The sequence below is a fragment of the Cannabis sativa genome, chromosome 5 (genome assembly GCF_029168945.1).
Source record: "Cannabis sativa cultivar Pink pepper isolate KNU-18-1 chromosome 5, ASM2916894v1, whole genome shotgun sequence".
Lineage (NCBI taxonomy): Eukaryota > Viridiplantae > Streptophyta > Magnoliopsida > Rosales > Cannabaceae > Cannabis > Cannabis sativa.
The window spans coordinates 74967522-74983282 of record NC_083605.1 but is presented as its reverse complement, the minus strand read 5'-3'; the positions used below and the strand labels follow the sequence as shown (position 1 = coordinate 74983282).

General features: G+C 37.2%; 2 protein-coding genes across 2 annotated transcripts; one reads left to right on the top strand and one right to left on the bottom strand.

Moving 5' to 3' along the window:
- The first annotated feature begins 6739 nt into the window (after nucleotides 1–6739).
- Nucleotides 6740–10945, top strand: LOC115715766 (probable polygalacturonase). Its single transcript, XM_061116104.1, has 6 exons — nucleotides 6740–6927; nucleotides 7086–7654; nucleotides 9072–9192; nucleotides 9312–9486; nucleotides 9815–9885; nucleotides 10188–10945. The coding sequence occupies exons 2-6, from the start codon at nucleotides 7319–7321 to the stop codon at nucleotides 10823–10825; spliced, it is 1341 nt and encodes a 446-aa protein (XP_060972087.1). The 5' UTR covers nucleotides 6740–6927; nucleotides 7086–7318; the 3' UTR covers nucleotides 10826–10945.
- Nucleotides 10946–10997: 52 nt separating this feature from the next.
- LOC115715767 (uncharacterized) lies at nucleotides 10998–11828 on the bottom strand. Its single transcript, XM_030644440.2, has one exon. It carries the CDS (start codon nucleotides 11786–11788, stop codon nucleotides 11207–11209), a length of 582 nt encoding a protein of 193 aa, XP_030500300.1. The 5' UTR covers nucleotides 11789–11828; the 3' UTR covers nucleotides 10998–11206.
- Nucleotides 11829–15761: the final 3933 nt, after the last annotated feature.

Here is a 15761-nt window from a genome sequence, read left to right as displayed (position 1 = left end):
TAACCATTCTTTGATAGGTTGCTCCGGCGTTTTTCAGTCCGAAAGGCATGACTAGGTAACAGTATACCCCCTTGTCGGTCCTGAAGCTAGTGCACTCCTGGTCTGCCGTATGCATCTTTATTTGATTGTACCCAGCGTAGGCGTCCATGAAAAATAGCAGTTTAAATCCGGAGGTGGCGTCCACCATCTGGTCAATCCTGGGCAGCGGAAAGCAGTCCTTTGGGCAGGCTTTGTTTAGATCTGTGAAATCTATGCAAACCCGCCAAGTTCCGTTCGGCTTGGGCACCAGGACCGGATTGGCTAGCCATTCCGGATAGTATACGTCGCGGATCATGCTGTTGGACAAAAGTTTATCCACCTCTTTCTCTAAGGCCTCGGCTTTCGCCGAGTCGAGCGGGCGTCTCTTTTGTTGTATAGGGGGCATGTCCGGGTTGACGTTGAGGACATGGGTGATGACATGAGGGCTGATGCCGGTCATGTCCTCTTGGCGCCATGCAAAGACATCAATGGCGCCCTTCAGTGTTTTTATTATTTTATCCTTTTCCTCCGGATCTAGGCCTCTCCCTATCCGAAGTACTTTGGTGGAGTCGTCGTCGCACACTGGTATCTCTTCGACGTCCTCCATTGGTTCTACAACCCTTTCGGATCCTATGCGAGGATCCAACTCGTCTTCTTCAGCCTTCTCTACTTCAGGGGGCCCCCGGACCATGAGCACTGGCAAGTGGGTGGCAACGTTGTAACATTGCCTAGCCTCTCCTTGGTTTCCCCTCACCGTTCCGACTCCGGCTTCCTGGGTAGGAAATTTTAGGCATAGGTGTCGGATAGAAGTTATTGCACCGAAGTCGACGAGGGCCGGTCGGCCTAAGATTGCGTTGTAAGTACATTGGACAGTCTACCACCACGAAGGTGCAATACTTAAACGTGCTCTGTGGAGTGTCCGGGCACAGGGTAACTGGGAGCCTGACTTTTCCCATCGGGATTAGAGTTGTCCCGTTAAACCCTGTGAGCTGCGATCCGCTAGGAGAGAGGTCCCGGTCGGTCAACCCTATCGCAGTGAAGGCCTCCTTGAAGAGCAAGTTCACGGAGCTTCCATTATCAATCAGGACCCTGGCCACCACTTTATTTGCAATGGGGGTCTCTATGACCAGCGGGTCGTGATGAGGAAAACGCACCGTCTTGGCGTCTTCTTCCGTGAATGTTATGGGTTGGTCCATTAGCCGAGGCCTTTGAGCTGGGAGTTGAGTGACCTCCCACACTTCACTGTGCCTTGCGGCCTCGGCATATCTCTTTCGCTCCTTCCGAGTGTTTCCTCCGATATGGGGACCTCCGGAGATCATGGCTACCCGTCCATTAGGCCGGGGCGGTAGTCCGGGTATATGCTGGGTGTCACCTGCGGGAGCAGCTGGAGGCAATACTCCTGCTGTACCCCCTGGTGTTCCCGAAGGCATGCCCCCGGCCACCTGCCCCGGGTTAAGGTGGGGTAACCTATTCTTGATCCACTCATAGAGGTGGCCCAACCGGATCAGATTCTCAATCTCATCTTTGAGATTTTTACACTCGTTGGTGCTGTGGCCGATGTCGTTGTGATATTCGCACCTCTTGCTCGGATCTCTCCGGGAGCTGTCCCTGTACAATGGCTGGGGTCTCCGGTAATGCGTATTTTGCCTTGTGGCAAAATAGACACGTTCCTGAGAGTCCGTGAGCTCTGTGTACTGGGTGTATTGGGGTGTATACCCCTTCTTCTGGCGCTTCTCTCCCGTTCGGGTGCTGCCCTTGGAAGACCTCTTGCTTCTAGACCCTTGAGTAGGGCCTGTTAAGCTAGCGGTTGGGGCAGCCTGTGAAGGAGCCCGTCCATTCACCCCGGACGGATTGCCGTAATGGGAAGACGCCGGGGGCAGAGCTTGCCCTTGGTTGTACCCGGGAGTGGCAGAAAACTGTATGCCACTAACTAGGGGTGTACATCAAACCGCTCAAACCGCTCAAACCGCCCGCACCGCACCACACCGCAAAAAAAATGCGGTTTGAAATTCTTCGCGGTGCGGTTGCGGTTTGAATTTTTCCCAAACCGCGCGGTGCGGTGCGGTTTGCGGTTTGGAATTATTAAACCGCGATTCAAACCGCACCGCACCGCATGTTTTAAAATTTTAATTTTTATATTTATTTAATGAAGCCCATACATATGAGCCCAACCCAAGCCCATAAATCTTAGGACAAAATCCATAACTCTTCACAAACTCTCTCTTCTTAGCAACAAACCCAAGCCCATACATGTGTATTGAAATTTGGAGTTAGAAGTTTGTGTTTGTACATTTATATTGTTGTTGGAATTTAATTAGTTTCAAGTTTATTATTTTGATTTAGGTGTGTCGTTGAAACTTTAAAAAGATTATTAACTTATTGTTGTTGTTATAACTTTTATTAGTCTCAAGTTTGTTGTATTTTCTTAAGTGTTTTGGAATAATTATACTAATGATAGTTTAATTATTTTGTGATGACTTCAAAAAAAAAATGTGATAGTTCAAACCGCATAAACCGCAGAAACCGCACCGCACCGCATCATTTTTTGCGGTGCGGTTTTTGCGGTTTTTTAGTATCGCGGTGCGGGTGCGGTTTGGAAAATTGGAAAAACCGCATGTGCGGGTTGGTTTGAAAAAATGGTTAAAAACCGCACCACCCGCACCGCGAACACCCCTACCACTAACCGGAGGGGTCGCGGTCGGGACAGTACCCGAGGGCGATACTCCTGGCATGTATCCTGCTATCCCGGTTGGATAATAGCCCCCGTAAGCCACGATCTGGGCTTCTTCGAGGTTAATATATTTTTGGACTCGCTTCTGGAAGTCCTGAAGGTTAGCAGCGCCTTCTTGCTGTAATTCGTTCTAGAAGGGAGTCCCCGTACGGATTCCTGCTTGGAGAAGCGCAAGCTGTTGTCCGTCGTCAACTTTCTTGGTCTTCGAGGCTTCCTCTCGGAACCTCTTGATGTAATTTTTCAAAGTCTCGGTGGGTAGTTGCTTGATGTTAGTCAAGGCACTGACTTCCAAATTGACTTTCCTGGCGGCGACAAATTGCCTCCGGAAGTTGGTTTGGAGTTTGTTCCAACATCCCACCGATCCTGGTTCTAGTTTCTTGAACCACTCCTCCGCCGAACCGCTCAGAGTGAGGGGGAAGCATAGGCACTTGGCGTCATTGCTGACCCGCATGACTGTCATGACTCGGTTGAATCGTGACAGGTGATCACTGGGGTCGGAGTTCCCAGTATATGCCGCCATTTCGGGCATTTTGAAGTTTTTAGGGAGCTCCGCCTCCAGGATATGCTTGGCGCAGGGCTCCCGGTCCTCACTGTCCGAGTCGGAGTCATCTCCCTTTTGCCTCCGGGAGACTCGGGCAATATCTTTTCGAAGGCTGGCGAGCTCTGCCATAATCCCTTCGTTTACAGTACCCGAGGAGACTTCGGGTCTGTATCTTTTTTGATCAAGATGAGCCCGGAGGTCACCTTGATTCCCATTGATTTGATTTCTCAAATCAACGGGTGGACATCTCTGTCCCCCTCTTCCTCTACCCCCCGGTTCCTGGTGCACGGAAACGCTCTTTCGGTCCCCTCGATCCTGAGGGCCAAGACTCCCTCTTTGGGGCTTGCCCCTCTGCGGACCTTTCCCTTTAGGGAAATCTGAGCGGACCTTACGCGGATCCTGCGCCTTTTTCTTCCGACCAGGGGCAGAAGTAGGGTTTTTTGTTTGGTTTTCCTCAGCAGGGTGCCTTATAGGGCTAGGTTCCCTAGGCCTTTGCTGCTGGGAATTGGGCGAAGACGTAGTCGGCTCCCCGTCGAGTCCAGCGGCCATTGCCTTGGGATGCACGTGAATGCCAGCTGCCTCCATGGCTTTTTGCATGGCTAGCATCACCTCATGCATCTTTTGATTTTGCACTTTCTGAGCTTCGATCTCAGCTTCGTGATCGATGGCTTTTTGTCTGAGGAGCACCAACTCTTGGTAGCTTCCATCATCGTAAGCGTATTCGTCGAGGTGTTCCTCGTGGTTTTCATCTGGAACTTCTTCCTCGGACTCCTCTGCTGCCCTCGAGGCTACATCCTCTTCATTGGGATCTTGAGCATCTTCTAGAGGGGGAGGGTGACGTGTAGCTCTCGTCTCCACCATTGTTGTGAAGTTAAATGCTTGTTGCGAAGCAGCTTTCCTCAGCTCTCAATGAAAGCACCAAAATGTTGACCGAGGTTTTCGGCAACCAATAAAATATGAGTATAATAATGAGCTGTACGAAAGCGAGATGAAGACTTTTTACGTGGTTGGGGCGTTAATGAGCCTTAGTCCACGAGCCACTGATATTTATGGATGTCTTTAATACAGATCTTACACTTGGGAGAATGTTTCTCTCTTTAATACAAGGAATGTTCTTGGTGAGCTTTTTTCTCTGTTTGCTCTTGCTGCCCAAGATTTTTCCGACCCCATTAAATGAGCTTTGAGGGGGTATTTATAGTGTTTTAGTGGGGCAATCCCTATAATTGTACTTACACATGTGTCTGTAAGTATCCATAAAGTTGGGCATTTCCGATGAATCTACCATGGGTGATGCATGGTCAAATCCCTAGGTGCTGTAGGGTTTTTATGGAGAATGTCCTTTTTGTCTTATGATTGACGTGACTCTTCGCAGAGTAGCCGTCGCTAGATTTAAATGATCATTACTGTAGCGCTGCTGTTTGGGGAATGTGCCGTCAGACTTTATTGCGTGCACAGTCCCAACACGCTTCCTCCCATGCGGCATTAAATGCGACTTGATGTCTCGGGAGAGACCTGACACGTCCCGGAGTGCCTTTGAGCTATGCTCGCTTCCGAGAGTACCTTGTACTCCGGGTGTATCTTCCGGGACCCATGCGAATAACGCTTCCTGGTGTCATTTAAAGACTTAGCAGTTCTTCTCAGGTAATTTGATCCACGTGTCCCTTCCTGACTGGTCCACGTATATTGGGCGATTTTAGGAGCAACAATTAAAAACTCAAGGTATTTACGTTAAAACAAATAATATTAATTAAGTATATTTTGGAAATATTTAATTATTTTTATTTTTATATATGTAAAGTAAAATGATAAAATATTTATATACTATCTTTCTAAATTTTGTCATTCTTTTTGTTGAGGTTTTTGATTTGAGGTGTGATAATTATAATCTACTATTATAATCTTTTAGTCAAGTTATACTCTCGAAATCGTATGTTGAAATATTTTTTTTAATTTTTTTTATAGCAGTATTCATTATAGTTATAATATCATTCTTGTAGATTTTAGAAAAATTTCAAATAGTTTGCAATACTGTAAACATAATTCTTAATATTTCAGTTTATCATGCATGTTTAGAAAATTTCAAAGATACTTCTATAAATTATTCAAAAAAAAAAATTAAAAGTTTACATGAATGATGTTATGAGTATAACAAACATTATTATAAAAAAAATAAAAAAAAGATTTAAATATTTGTTTTTAAAAAGTAACTAAAAAAATTATAAGAAAAAAAATAATGGTACTACTTCTTAATTTTCACCAATAATACAACACCGACAAAACAAAGAAAGAAAATGGGTAAATACTATTTTGGACCCTGTGTTTTGTAAAAGTTACCGATTGGACCCTGTGTTTTCTTAAATGACAAAATAGACCTTGTATTTTCTAAAATAGTAAAAATAAGAACTTGAGCTTAATTTTTGACAATTTTTTTTTTAATATAATCAACTTGAAAACAATTCATAATAAGAACAGATAAAGAAAATGTAAATAATTTTGTCATAACACTTTTAGATCGGATTATAATTAAATTTTATTTTAACAAAAAATCAATTCAGGGTCCCATTTGTACCATTTTAGAAAATACATAGTCTATTTTGTTATTTAACAAAATAGAAAGTCTAATTAATAATTTTTGCAAAACACAGAATCCAAAATGATATTTACCCAAAGAAAATTAGTCAAAATAATACTATAAAATAATGTTTTGGAACTCATTTAATTTCTATCAACAATTGAAAAATGTTATTTAAGAGCACTTTTTGTCTTTTTGACCGTTGGATCATCTGATCATGCTTAAATTATTTCATTTTTTTTTCTTTCAAATGTAGTAATAAATTTCAACAGACTACACGTATTCATATTCACGTTCTACATTTATCATTTATGGCTACCTCTCACTTCAAATTTTACCCAACGGAACATTTTTTTCTTTGGTAATTGATTAAAAGAGAAATGGTAATTATAATTTTTTAATCAATTCACATTTGGAATTATATGTGAAAATATTTTTGTAATTATTTTATAATATTGTTCGTTACACAGTATAGTATCGAAAATAAAATTTTGATATTTTAATTTACTATATGTGTTTAAAAAATTTCAAATTTATTTTCGACACTATAAATTATTCAAAATTTTTTAAAAATAAAAATAATATTGAAACAATAATAAATTTAAAAAAAAATTATTTCTTTTCACACACAAAAATTAATTAAATATAAATTATTATGACAAAAAATTGTAAATTACGTCATAATTATGCGATTTAATTTAGAAAGAAAAAAATGTAAAAAGAAAATAAAAAATCACTTTCAATACGTAACGGCTCTACTCACGAGGAGAAGTTCAGTAATAATAACAAAATAAATACACACTTTTATTTTTCTTTTATAATAAAATAAAATAATTTATTTTAATTAATTAGTTTATTTATTTTATTTATTTATGAGCAGAATCAGAAGTTTGCAACATAGCTTCCTTTAGCTTTAACTTTCTCTTTATATAAATACCATTGAAGAAAGAAAGAAGAAGAAGAAGAAGAAGTAATCACTTTCAGACCAACCAAACAAACCTCTTCAGCCGCCATTACAGTTGACAATCCAACCTCAAAACCTCTCACTCTCACTCACACTCACTGGTATTTTACTTTTTCTTTTTCTCTTTTCAAGTTCTGAATCTTTTCTTGTATTTTAATTTTCATGCTCTTGCTTGCTTCTTATGATATTAAGATTCGGTTCTTTGGTATATATCTGTGTTGAATTGAATTAATTTGTATTATTATTATGATTAATGCAGGTTATATTATTTATTTATTAATCGATCGTTTCATTTTCCATTTTGGAGCTTTCTACTTGGATCATTTTGCAGATCTATAATCAAATACTTCATTGATTTGATTTGTACTTTTCCTTTTGTTATAATTATTCCGTAAATCATTGTTTGTTAAAGCACTTTTTGTCACTCTCCTGCTAATTTTCTCGGGAAAATCCAAACCACGAACCCTCAAAAAAATTCTTTCCTTATTTAAAATGCTTCGATTTGCGGGTTCGTTTTTGCTCTGTCTCTGTGCTGTGGCTCCGTTGTTGAGCTCTCTCTCGGCGGCGGAACTGGTAACGTGCTCTGGCATAGTACCAATGAGGTACCGAAACGATAAGATTTCGATTACGGACTTTGGGGGTGTCGGTGATGGACGAACGTTGAATACAAAAGCGTTTCGTGAGGCAATTTATCGAATTGAGCATCTGAGAAGAAGAGGTGGTACGCTTCTTTACATACCACCTGGGGTTTACTTAACAGGGAGCTTTAATCTCACTAGCCGTATGACTCTGTATTTGGCCAGAGGAGCTGTTATCAAAGCCACTCAGGTACATAACTACTCTCTCTCTCTCTTGTCTAGTATTATTTCATTTAAGCTTACATTTATTTTGATTCATTAATCTATTCATTTATCTACACTCACTTTTAAGCTGAATGGTATTTGCTTGATACAATTTTAGTAAGTTTGAACACTTATTTGGGGTTCATTAATCTGTACAACGAGTTTGATTTCCCAGTTGGAGTATCACTTGTTTGATGTTGCTAATAGATGGTAAAAAATTGTGACAAATCAGAGTCATGGGATTTGGTCATAAGACATAACTATGGTTATGGGGTAGGCTAAGCTGGCATAATTAAAAATTGTAACTCTTTTTGCTAGTTTGTACTTTATAGTAAAAAATCTACATGGGCTTGTTATGTCTGACTAAACTAGATTGTGTGTCTAAATTGGATTAACAACTAAGATGATCTTAATGAGGCAAGATGTGGGTCCAAGCTTGAAAGGGAATTGAAATAGTGGGTTATGGAGTAACATGGGTGCATTTAGCTATTCATATATAAAGATAGTTAGACAGCTAGTTTGTGGCCCCTGTTGTCTTTTCTTTAAATTATTAAATTAGAAATCATTATTTTAAAAATTAGAATATCTTTGGTTCCTTTTTATTTATTTTTTAATTTTCTTTCTACACGGCTTACTCTGTGTTTTCATTTTATATTATTAAGCTACATTATTTTCCAATTATATAAAATATTATGTACTAGTACGGTTAGTTAAGATATCATTCTTTATCTTTACTACGACATGGGTCAACAACACATCGGTCATTAAGCCCATTTGACATGGTCACATGGCCTGGATATTATATCATTATCATTCATGCCTATGTTGTCTAATGTATTGATGCTTAAATAACTCCTTGTGCTGTAACAAAAACTTTAAATAAGCTCATATACTGCTGTGAGTTGGGTAAGCCTATAATGCACAGGTCTTCTGTCTTAAAAAAATGTTTACCAACCAAAGAGATGAAAATTTATTTTGATCTCGAGAATGTTATGCCAGGCATGAATTAAAGATTTAGAATCTGGAAAATGTAGGTGGCACAATGTTGGTGGTTTAAACTTTTGCTATGAACTTAAGGTTGACAAAATACATTGCATGTAAATAGGCTTTTCAATTTGATTCAACAAGAAGTTTTTAATTCTAATATTTGACATTAATTAAATCAAGGTTCCATTTTCTCTCCACCACAAACATACACCCACTTAATCACTTGAGCAAGCTTCACGCCCTGTATAATGATTTCTTCAAAAGTTTCCTTATTGGACTTTGTTTAGATTTGAATTGTGGGCTCTTACATGTTATAGCGTTCTATAGATACCAAGTTCTTTAATACATGCAAAGATTTCTATAATATAAAAGTGAACTGTTCTGTTTTTACAAATTTTCTCTTGTGGATGTTTCAGGATACCTCAAGTTGGCCTCTAGTTGCCCCATTGCCCTCTTATGGAAGAGGGAGGGAGCTCCCTGGTGGAAGGTATATGAGCTTTATTCATGGAGATGGACTCCATGATGTGATTATTACTGGTAGGTAACTTACTCAAAACGGTGAATAACGCTTCTAGTTAAATATACATGAGAATTATTATGCAAATGTGAGCTTATATTGAGATGTGCTTTACAGTTTTACTGTTTTATCTTCCCAGGTGAAAATGGTACCATTGATGGCCAAGGAGACGTTTGGTGGAACATGTGGAGACAAAGAACTTTGCAATATACAAGACCAAATATTATTGAACTCTTGAATTCTAAAAACATTATTATATCAAACGTCATCTTGCGAAACTCTCCCTTCTGGAACATTCACCCTGTTTATTCCAGGTAATATTCAGCTAAGTTTTGCATAAGATTAAGATAAATATATACTATCAAGAACCGGTACACATTTCTACATTGGTCATTTATTTTCATTTTTTTTATACAAACTGATTTGAATAGCTTTTGGTAATCAAGCATCTTTTACTGTCATGATAATTTTAACATTGTAGATAAGAACTTTACACGACTGAACCAACTTATAGTTTCAAGTCAATTTTTCTAACTCAATGGCTAGTATTCGAAACTTCTTTTAAAACAATTTTTTGTAATATATATATTATATAACCCATATCTTCAATTTGAATTATGAGGATTTTCTTTTCCCTTGCAGCAATATTGTCGTGCGCTATGTTACAATATTAGCTCCACGTGACTCTCCCAACACTGATGGAATTGATCCAGGCAAGTATCTATGACTCATTTTTGTTGTCTTTATGTTGATTGGAATTAATAGGCTAGTAGTACGTGCATGAATTTTGTGTGGCTTCTGATTCTAAAAATCCTATTTGATAGAAAACAACACCTTCCTCATCATTTCTATGCTATTTGAATTTAAGAACTAAAAACAGAGCCCGCGGCCATAAGAAAAAGACCTTATTCATTTTCAGTTCGTGTGAAAATGATTTGATAACGACCACTTAAGTTATGACAAGAACAAGAAATTTCTAACACTATATGCATGTTGGGACAATTCATTTACACAGATTCTAGCTCTAACGTCTGCATAGAGGATTCGTATATTTCCACCGGAGACGATCTCGTGGCTATAAAGAGTGGATGGGATCAATACGGAATAGCATACGGCCGCCGCAGCTCAGACATCACAATCAGGAGAGTAACAGGCTCATCCCCATTTGCAGGAATCGCGGTTGGAAGCGAAACCTCAGGCGGAGTAGAGAATGTCTATGCAGAACACATAAACCTTTTCAACATGGGAGTTGGAATCCACGTAAAGACAAACATAGGCAGAGGAGGGATCATAAGGAACTTAACATTCTCTAATGTCTATATGGAAAATGCCCGAAAAGGAATAAAGATCTCCGGTGACGTTGGAGATCATCCGGACGATAGATTCAACCCGAATGCACTTCCAATTGTGAAAGGCATTACCTTTAATGATGTTTGGGGAGTTGGGGTTATGCAGGCAGGTCTAATAAGAGGACTGAAGAACTCTCCGTTCACCGGAGTTTGTCTTTCGAATGTTAACCTCCACGGCGTAGCCGGACCAAGAACACCGTCTTGGCAATGCTCCGACGTGGTCGGAGCTTCACGGCTGGTGAGCCCTTCTCCGTGTTCTCAGCTCATCAGTAGCCAACAAAGAGGTTCTTGTTCTAATTACTAAACATATCTCTTTGATGTAATAATAATTTAATTAGTGCTTATTAATTATATATACATATTAAATTTGTGTATTTATTTGTATTTTGAAGAAAATTCACTTCTAAAAACTCCAATTTATTCATCTTCATCTAGCAAAAATTAGTAAATGAAAATAATAATAATAATAATAGCAATTCACAAACACAACAACTCAATTCAGATTATCCATAAATATAAAATATATATATAAATATATATATTTATGTATACAACAGGAGCTTCTTTCTACATCACAAAAGGATGCTTTTAAGTTTTTAATACAAAACAAATTAAAAGTCTCACACATTCAAAAAAACTCAAAACAGATCAAACTTCATTTATTTTTGTCAATCATAATTAAGATTCAATCTAGATTCAAAAACTTACGAAAACTCCTCATGAAACCATTACTGTAACCATGATCATTGTTACCTTCATATTCGTGGTTATGGTGATAATTGTTGTTGATGTGGTGGTGGTGACCATGGCGGAGGTGACGGTGGTGGTGGTGGTGGCGAAACACAGCATCTTCTTCTGAGCTCTGATCTCTGCTCAATTCATCGGACAAGATCATGTCGTTACCGTACGATCGGACGGTCGGATCTGATCGTCTCAACCGAAATTGATGGTGGCGACAACGGTGACCGTGACGGTGACGGAAAGTCAACGGAAACGGACGTCTTGGAAATTGACGGCCGTTAATCGGTCGGAAAGAGATGAAGGTTAATTTGGGATCAGATTCATCGAGTTGAGATACGACGAGTTTTTGAGTTTGGGTGTTGAGGAAATTCGGGTCGGATTCGGGTCTCTGTGTGGGTAAGAAGATGTGATTGGATTCGGGTTCTTCAACGACGTCGTTTGAGGAGGTTAGATCTAAGGAAAAACGAGCGTGAGAGAAAGCGAAGAAGAAGAAGAGAAGAGTTAAGGTTAGAGAGAGTTTGGCCATGGCGAGGAAATTTGCAGAGAGAGAAGAGATTCAAAAGAATGTGCTGTGAATTTATATGTGTGGGATGAATGTATACGTGGCAGGATTTGATTGGGTTGTGGAAAATGGAGGTTTGAGGTTTGACTTTTTTTTTTTTTTTGATGGAGTGAACGACGGGGGAACGTGGTCGTTGGATTGGGATAATGGGAAGAGTCTTGCCCTATCGCGTGGAGGTCGGGTCTTTTCGTTTGTGGAAATTCATATTTATTATTATTTAAATTTTAGTTGAAAAAAATGGTGACAAATTACAAAGATATAAATGGCATGAAGAATAATGACAAGTAAATTATTAAGAATTTTGAATTTGTTAGGGTTTTTCGTTCTTAAATTTTTAGTCGAGGGAGGTTATTATTTTTTTCGGTGAAATTTAGGTGTAGTTTGGTCATGTTTTGTAAATTTGCTAATGTTGTGAAAATTGTACTAAGTAAGTGCACGTATCATAAACCAACATGCGTTAGTTAGTCAACCAACACTAAATCATAAACCAAGATTCAAAAGAATTTTTAAAAAATTTATATCACCTTTATAGTGTCAGTTGATAACTGAAACTAATAACCTCTTTAAGTATCAAACTGGCAATAAAGAGCATGTATAGAAACCAACCTAATCTCGACACCCCTCACTCTCGTTGGTCTCTCTTGCCGCTAGAGGTCACCCATTAATCCTGAAACCCCCTGTTGATGTTGCCCAACCCTGATCGACCCCCTCGGTCCCCATTCGCTCTCGGAGAGACCCAACCCAAACCTTGATGGCCTCCATTCCACTCCAAGATTCTCACTTTCTTTCTCCATAGATCTTCTTCATGCCCATCTTCTTCTTTTAATTTTTTATCCACTTCCGTAGCAACCTTTGTTTGTTTTTTTTTTCTTCATCTCAATCAATCCTCTCCAATGGCTATTGAAGAACCAGAACCAGAACAAGCTGAGAGTTGTGGTAGCAGACCACTCTTCTCTTCTTCTCACCCTCAAAGAAAGAAGCTTGACATGTATAAGGATGTGTGATATTAGAATAATTTAATTCTTATGTGTGTTTCGTAAATTATAGTAGTAGAATCTTAAACAATTCTACAATATACTCTCTTAAAAGGGATGCACTGATGTCATGCCCTGCAGACTAACACGAATATTTCTAGCGTACTTTGTCCTCACTCGTATGCTTTCCAGGAAGTCACCCATCCTAAAATTACCCCACGTCAAATACGCTTAACTGTGAAATTTTTTCGTGATGAACTACCAGAAAACAAAATGCACATTGTTAATATAGGTAATACCAATCAATTCATTTAAGCTCTCTTCATCTGTGTAATCTCATATCTACACAGTCTTAGAATCATTACACTTGACCTTTCTCAGGTGGTGTGGGATTGTACAGCTTACTCGGTATTTTCTCTTACAGATCACGGGACTACTGATAGTACCCCTATCTATTTTGTTGTCCGAGCAAATTTTTTAGTCCAATTCTTTAACACGCTAAAAATATGGTTCAAACAGTTTATTGCATGCACTTTTATTTTATACTCACGTAAAATAGATTGTTTGAACATTACTTATTATATTGTAAATTATTCTAAATTTCTTAGAATTTTATAGGATATCTTAAATAAGTATAACATACACGATAATAAAAAAAATTGACTATTTTTTTTTTCAAATGTAAATATTTTTATACATAATGTGTATTTAATTTTAGTTATAAATATTATATAGAATATTGAGAGAGTTATATTCTTCCATTTTGATAGGGTTTTCTCCTTAGATGACATAGATTTGGTATTTTTCCAATTAGCTTCATTAATAAAATGTTTGCTCTCAATTATTTGTTGTAATAATATATCCTTACTATATTATAATATACACATATATTAATGTTTTTACTAATTAATGTAGCTTTTAGTTACAATAATAATGATCAGGATCAAATAACTAATAGAAGAAAAATTATTTTTAGAAAATTTAGGTTTGATAATAGTGATATTTTTCAATATAACTGGCATGGGCTCATTTAACTTGAAGGCCTAAGCTAGGTACAAATAAGTTGAAAAATACATCTTTTTTTGTATCCATTTATCAAATATACTCATATTAATTTTATTAAAATATACTCAATTTTTTGAATGAGTTGCCCAATATACCCACTCTCTACTTAGATCTAGCATATAATTTACATTAACCTAAGGGATCTAATAGTAACATTATCTATAAAAGTGGGTATATCTTAAAAAATATAAAAATAGAGGTGAAAATTAAAACAAATAAAGTAAATGAGTATACAATCTAATTTCTTTTACAAATCTAGTCTTATTATGCTTGAGCCTCATACTATTTTTTTTAACTGAAATTTCATTCAACTCACCTCAATAATGACATAAAATTAGCATATAACCGAGACGTTCTAACCACAAGCAACCCAATTAACAGATTATTTGACGAAAAATAAAAAAACATCATAAAGATTTCATTTTTTTTCTAACATGTGCTACATACTATATATGTAATATATTATAATTATAAGCTTCAAACATATATTTTTTTTTTTGAGTTTCCATTTTGTTTTTTGTTTTTCTATATTCAACTTAACAAAATTTTATAATTTGTTCTTAGTTTCTGATTAATTAAAATTTTTTAATGGTTACCGAACACTACCTATATAATCTGTAAATAAAATTTTAAAAATTGTAAAAATATGTAAAATTCTGAAAAACTGTGATTATAATTTTTTTTATTTCTAAAATACTCTTTTTAAAAATACTATATATCTATTCTTATATATAATAAAGTCACCAAACAAATTATTTTTCTGAAAACCCAATACAACTCAGGATCAAGAGCTTGGAAGCATTACAAGTTTTTGACATTGCTTTGTCTTGCACAAATTGTAGATACATGTTTGTAACAATATAGTGTTATAATCAAGATTTTAGCTTGCTAATATGATATAAATATTTATAACTATTATCTCATATTGGTCTCTATAATTATTTGAAATTAATAGTCTTGCTATTTGTATATGCTTATATGTAATTTTAGTCATTTTGTTGTATTACTATTACCTAAGCTTTATTATTGATAGTAAAAAAGAAAATGACAGCATTGTAAAATCACAAAATGTCATTAATGTATACAATACCATATCTTGTTACGGGAAAACGACACTACTTATGTAATACGACACAATCTCCGGTAATGTCTTAACATATCTTGTGAAAAACGACATATTTAATAGAAAACGACATTATTTCAAAAAAAGAAAAAATCGACACACAAAATCCCCACAGTTATTCAATGGGTCCGCCTTGTCCTCTCGTGTGGGTTAAAGCATAATAATAATAATAATAATAATAATAATAATAATAGGGTTAGGTTGGAAATGTAACTCCCGTACGTACATTATGAGTTAGGTTGAATTGTATTACTATAGTCGGTATATACTCTTCAAGACAGTACCAATCTCTAATTAGAAAATTTGTAATTCTCGTTGATCATTTCATTCACCATAATTCCCGTAACAGACTTCGGCCAATAGTTTTTAATTCTTGCCAATCTATACAAATTCAACTTGGATAATTATTGGCTCTGAAATTTCATAAATTTACTCATATAGTAATTTAATAGGGTTGAATTTGACTTGGGTTAAATGAGTAATCCTACATTTTGTGTACTCTTAAGTGTCGTCGTTCAGTAATATATTTTTTTTTTTAATTTTTTCTTGTGAAAATATTTTTATTAAAACTATTTTACTTTTCAAACTTGGTCCCGACCTCGAACTTTGCCCTAGTCTTGGCCCCAGACCCAGACCCAAACTCGGTCCTTGGACTCGGACTCCGACCACACGAACTCGATCTTGGCCCTGGACCCCAACCCTGAACCTAGACCCAAACCCTGAACGTAGACCCGACCACAAACCCATATCTCGGCCCCAAGCACTAGACCCCAAC

Bases quoted from the DNA above. Each gene is read 5' to 3' on its own strand.
- LOC115715766 (XM_061116104.1), top strand. From the start codon at position 7,319: ATGCTTCGATTTGCGGGTTCGTTTTTGCTCTGTCTCTGTGCTGTGGCT. The intron at 9,193-9,311 runs GTAGGTAACTTA...TTATCTTCCCAG, and splicing joins CCATGATGTGATTATTACTG to GTGAAAATGGTACCATTGAT. The intron at 9,487-9,814 runs GTAATATTCAGC...TTTCCCTTGCAG, and splicing joins ATTCACCCTGTTTATTCCAG to CAATATTGTCGTGCGCTATG.
- LOC115715767 (XM_030644440.2), bottom strand. From the start codon at position 11,788: ATGGCCAAACTCTCTCTAACCTTAACTCTTCTCTTCTTCTTCTTCGCT.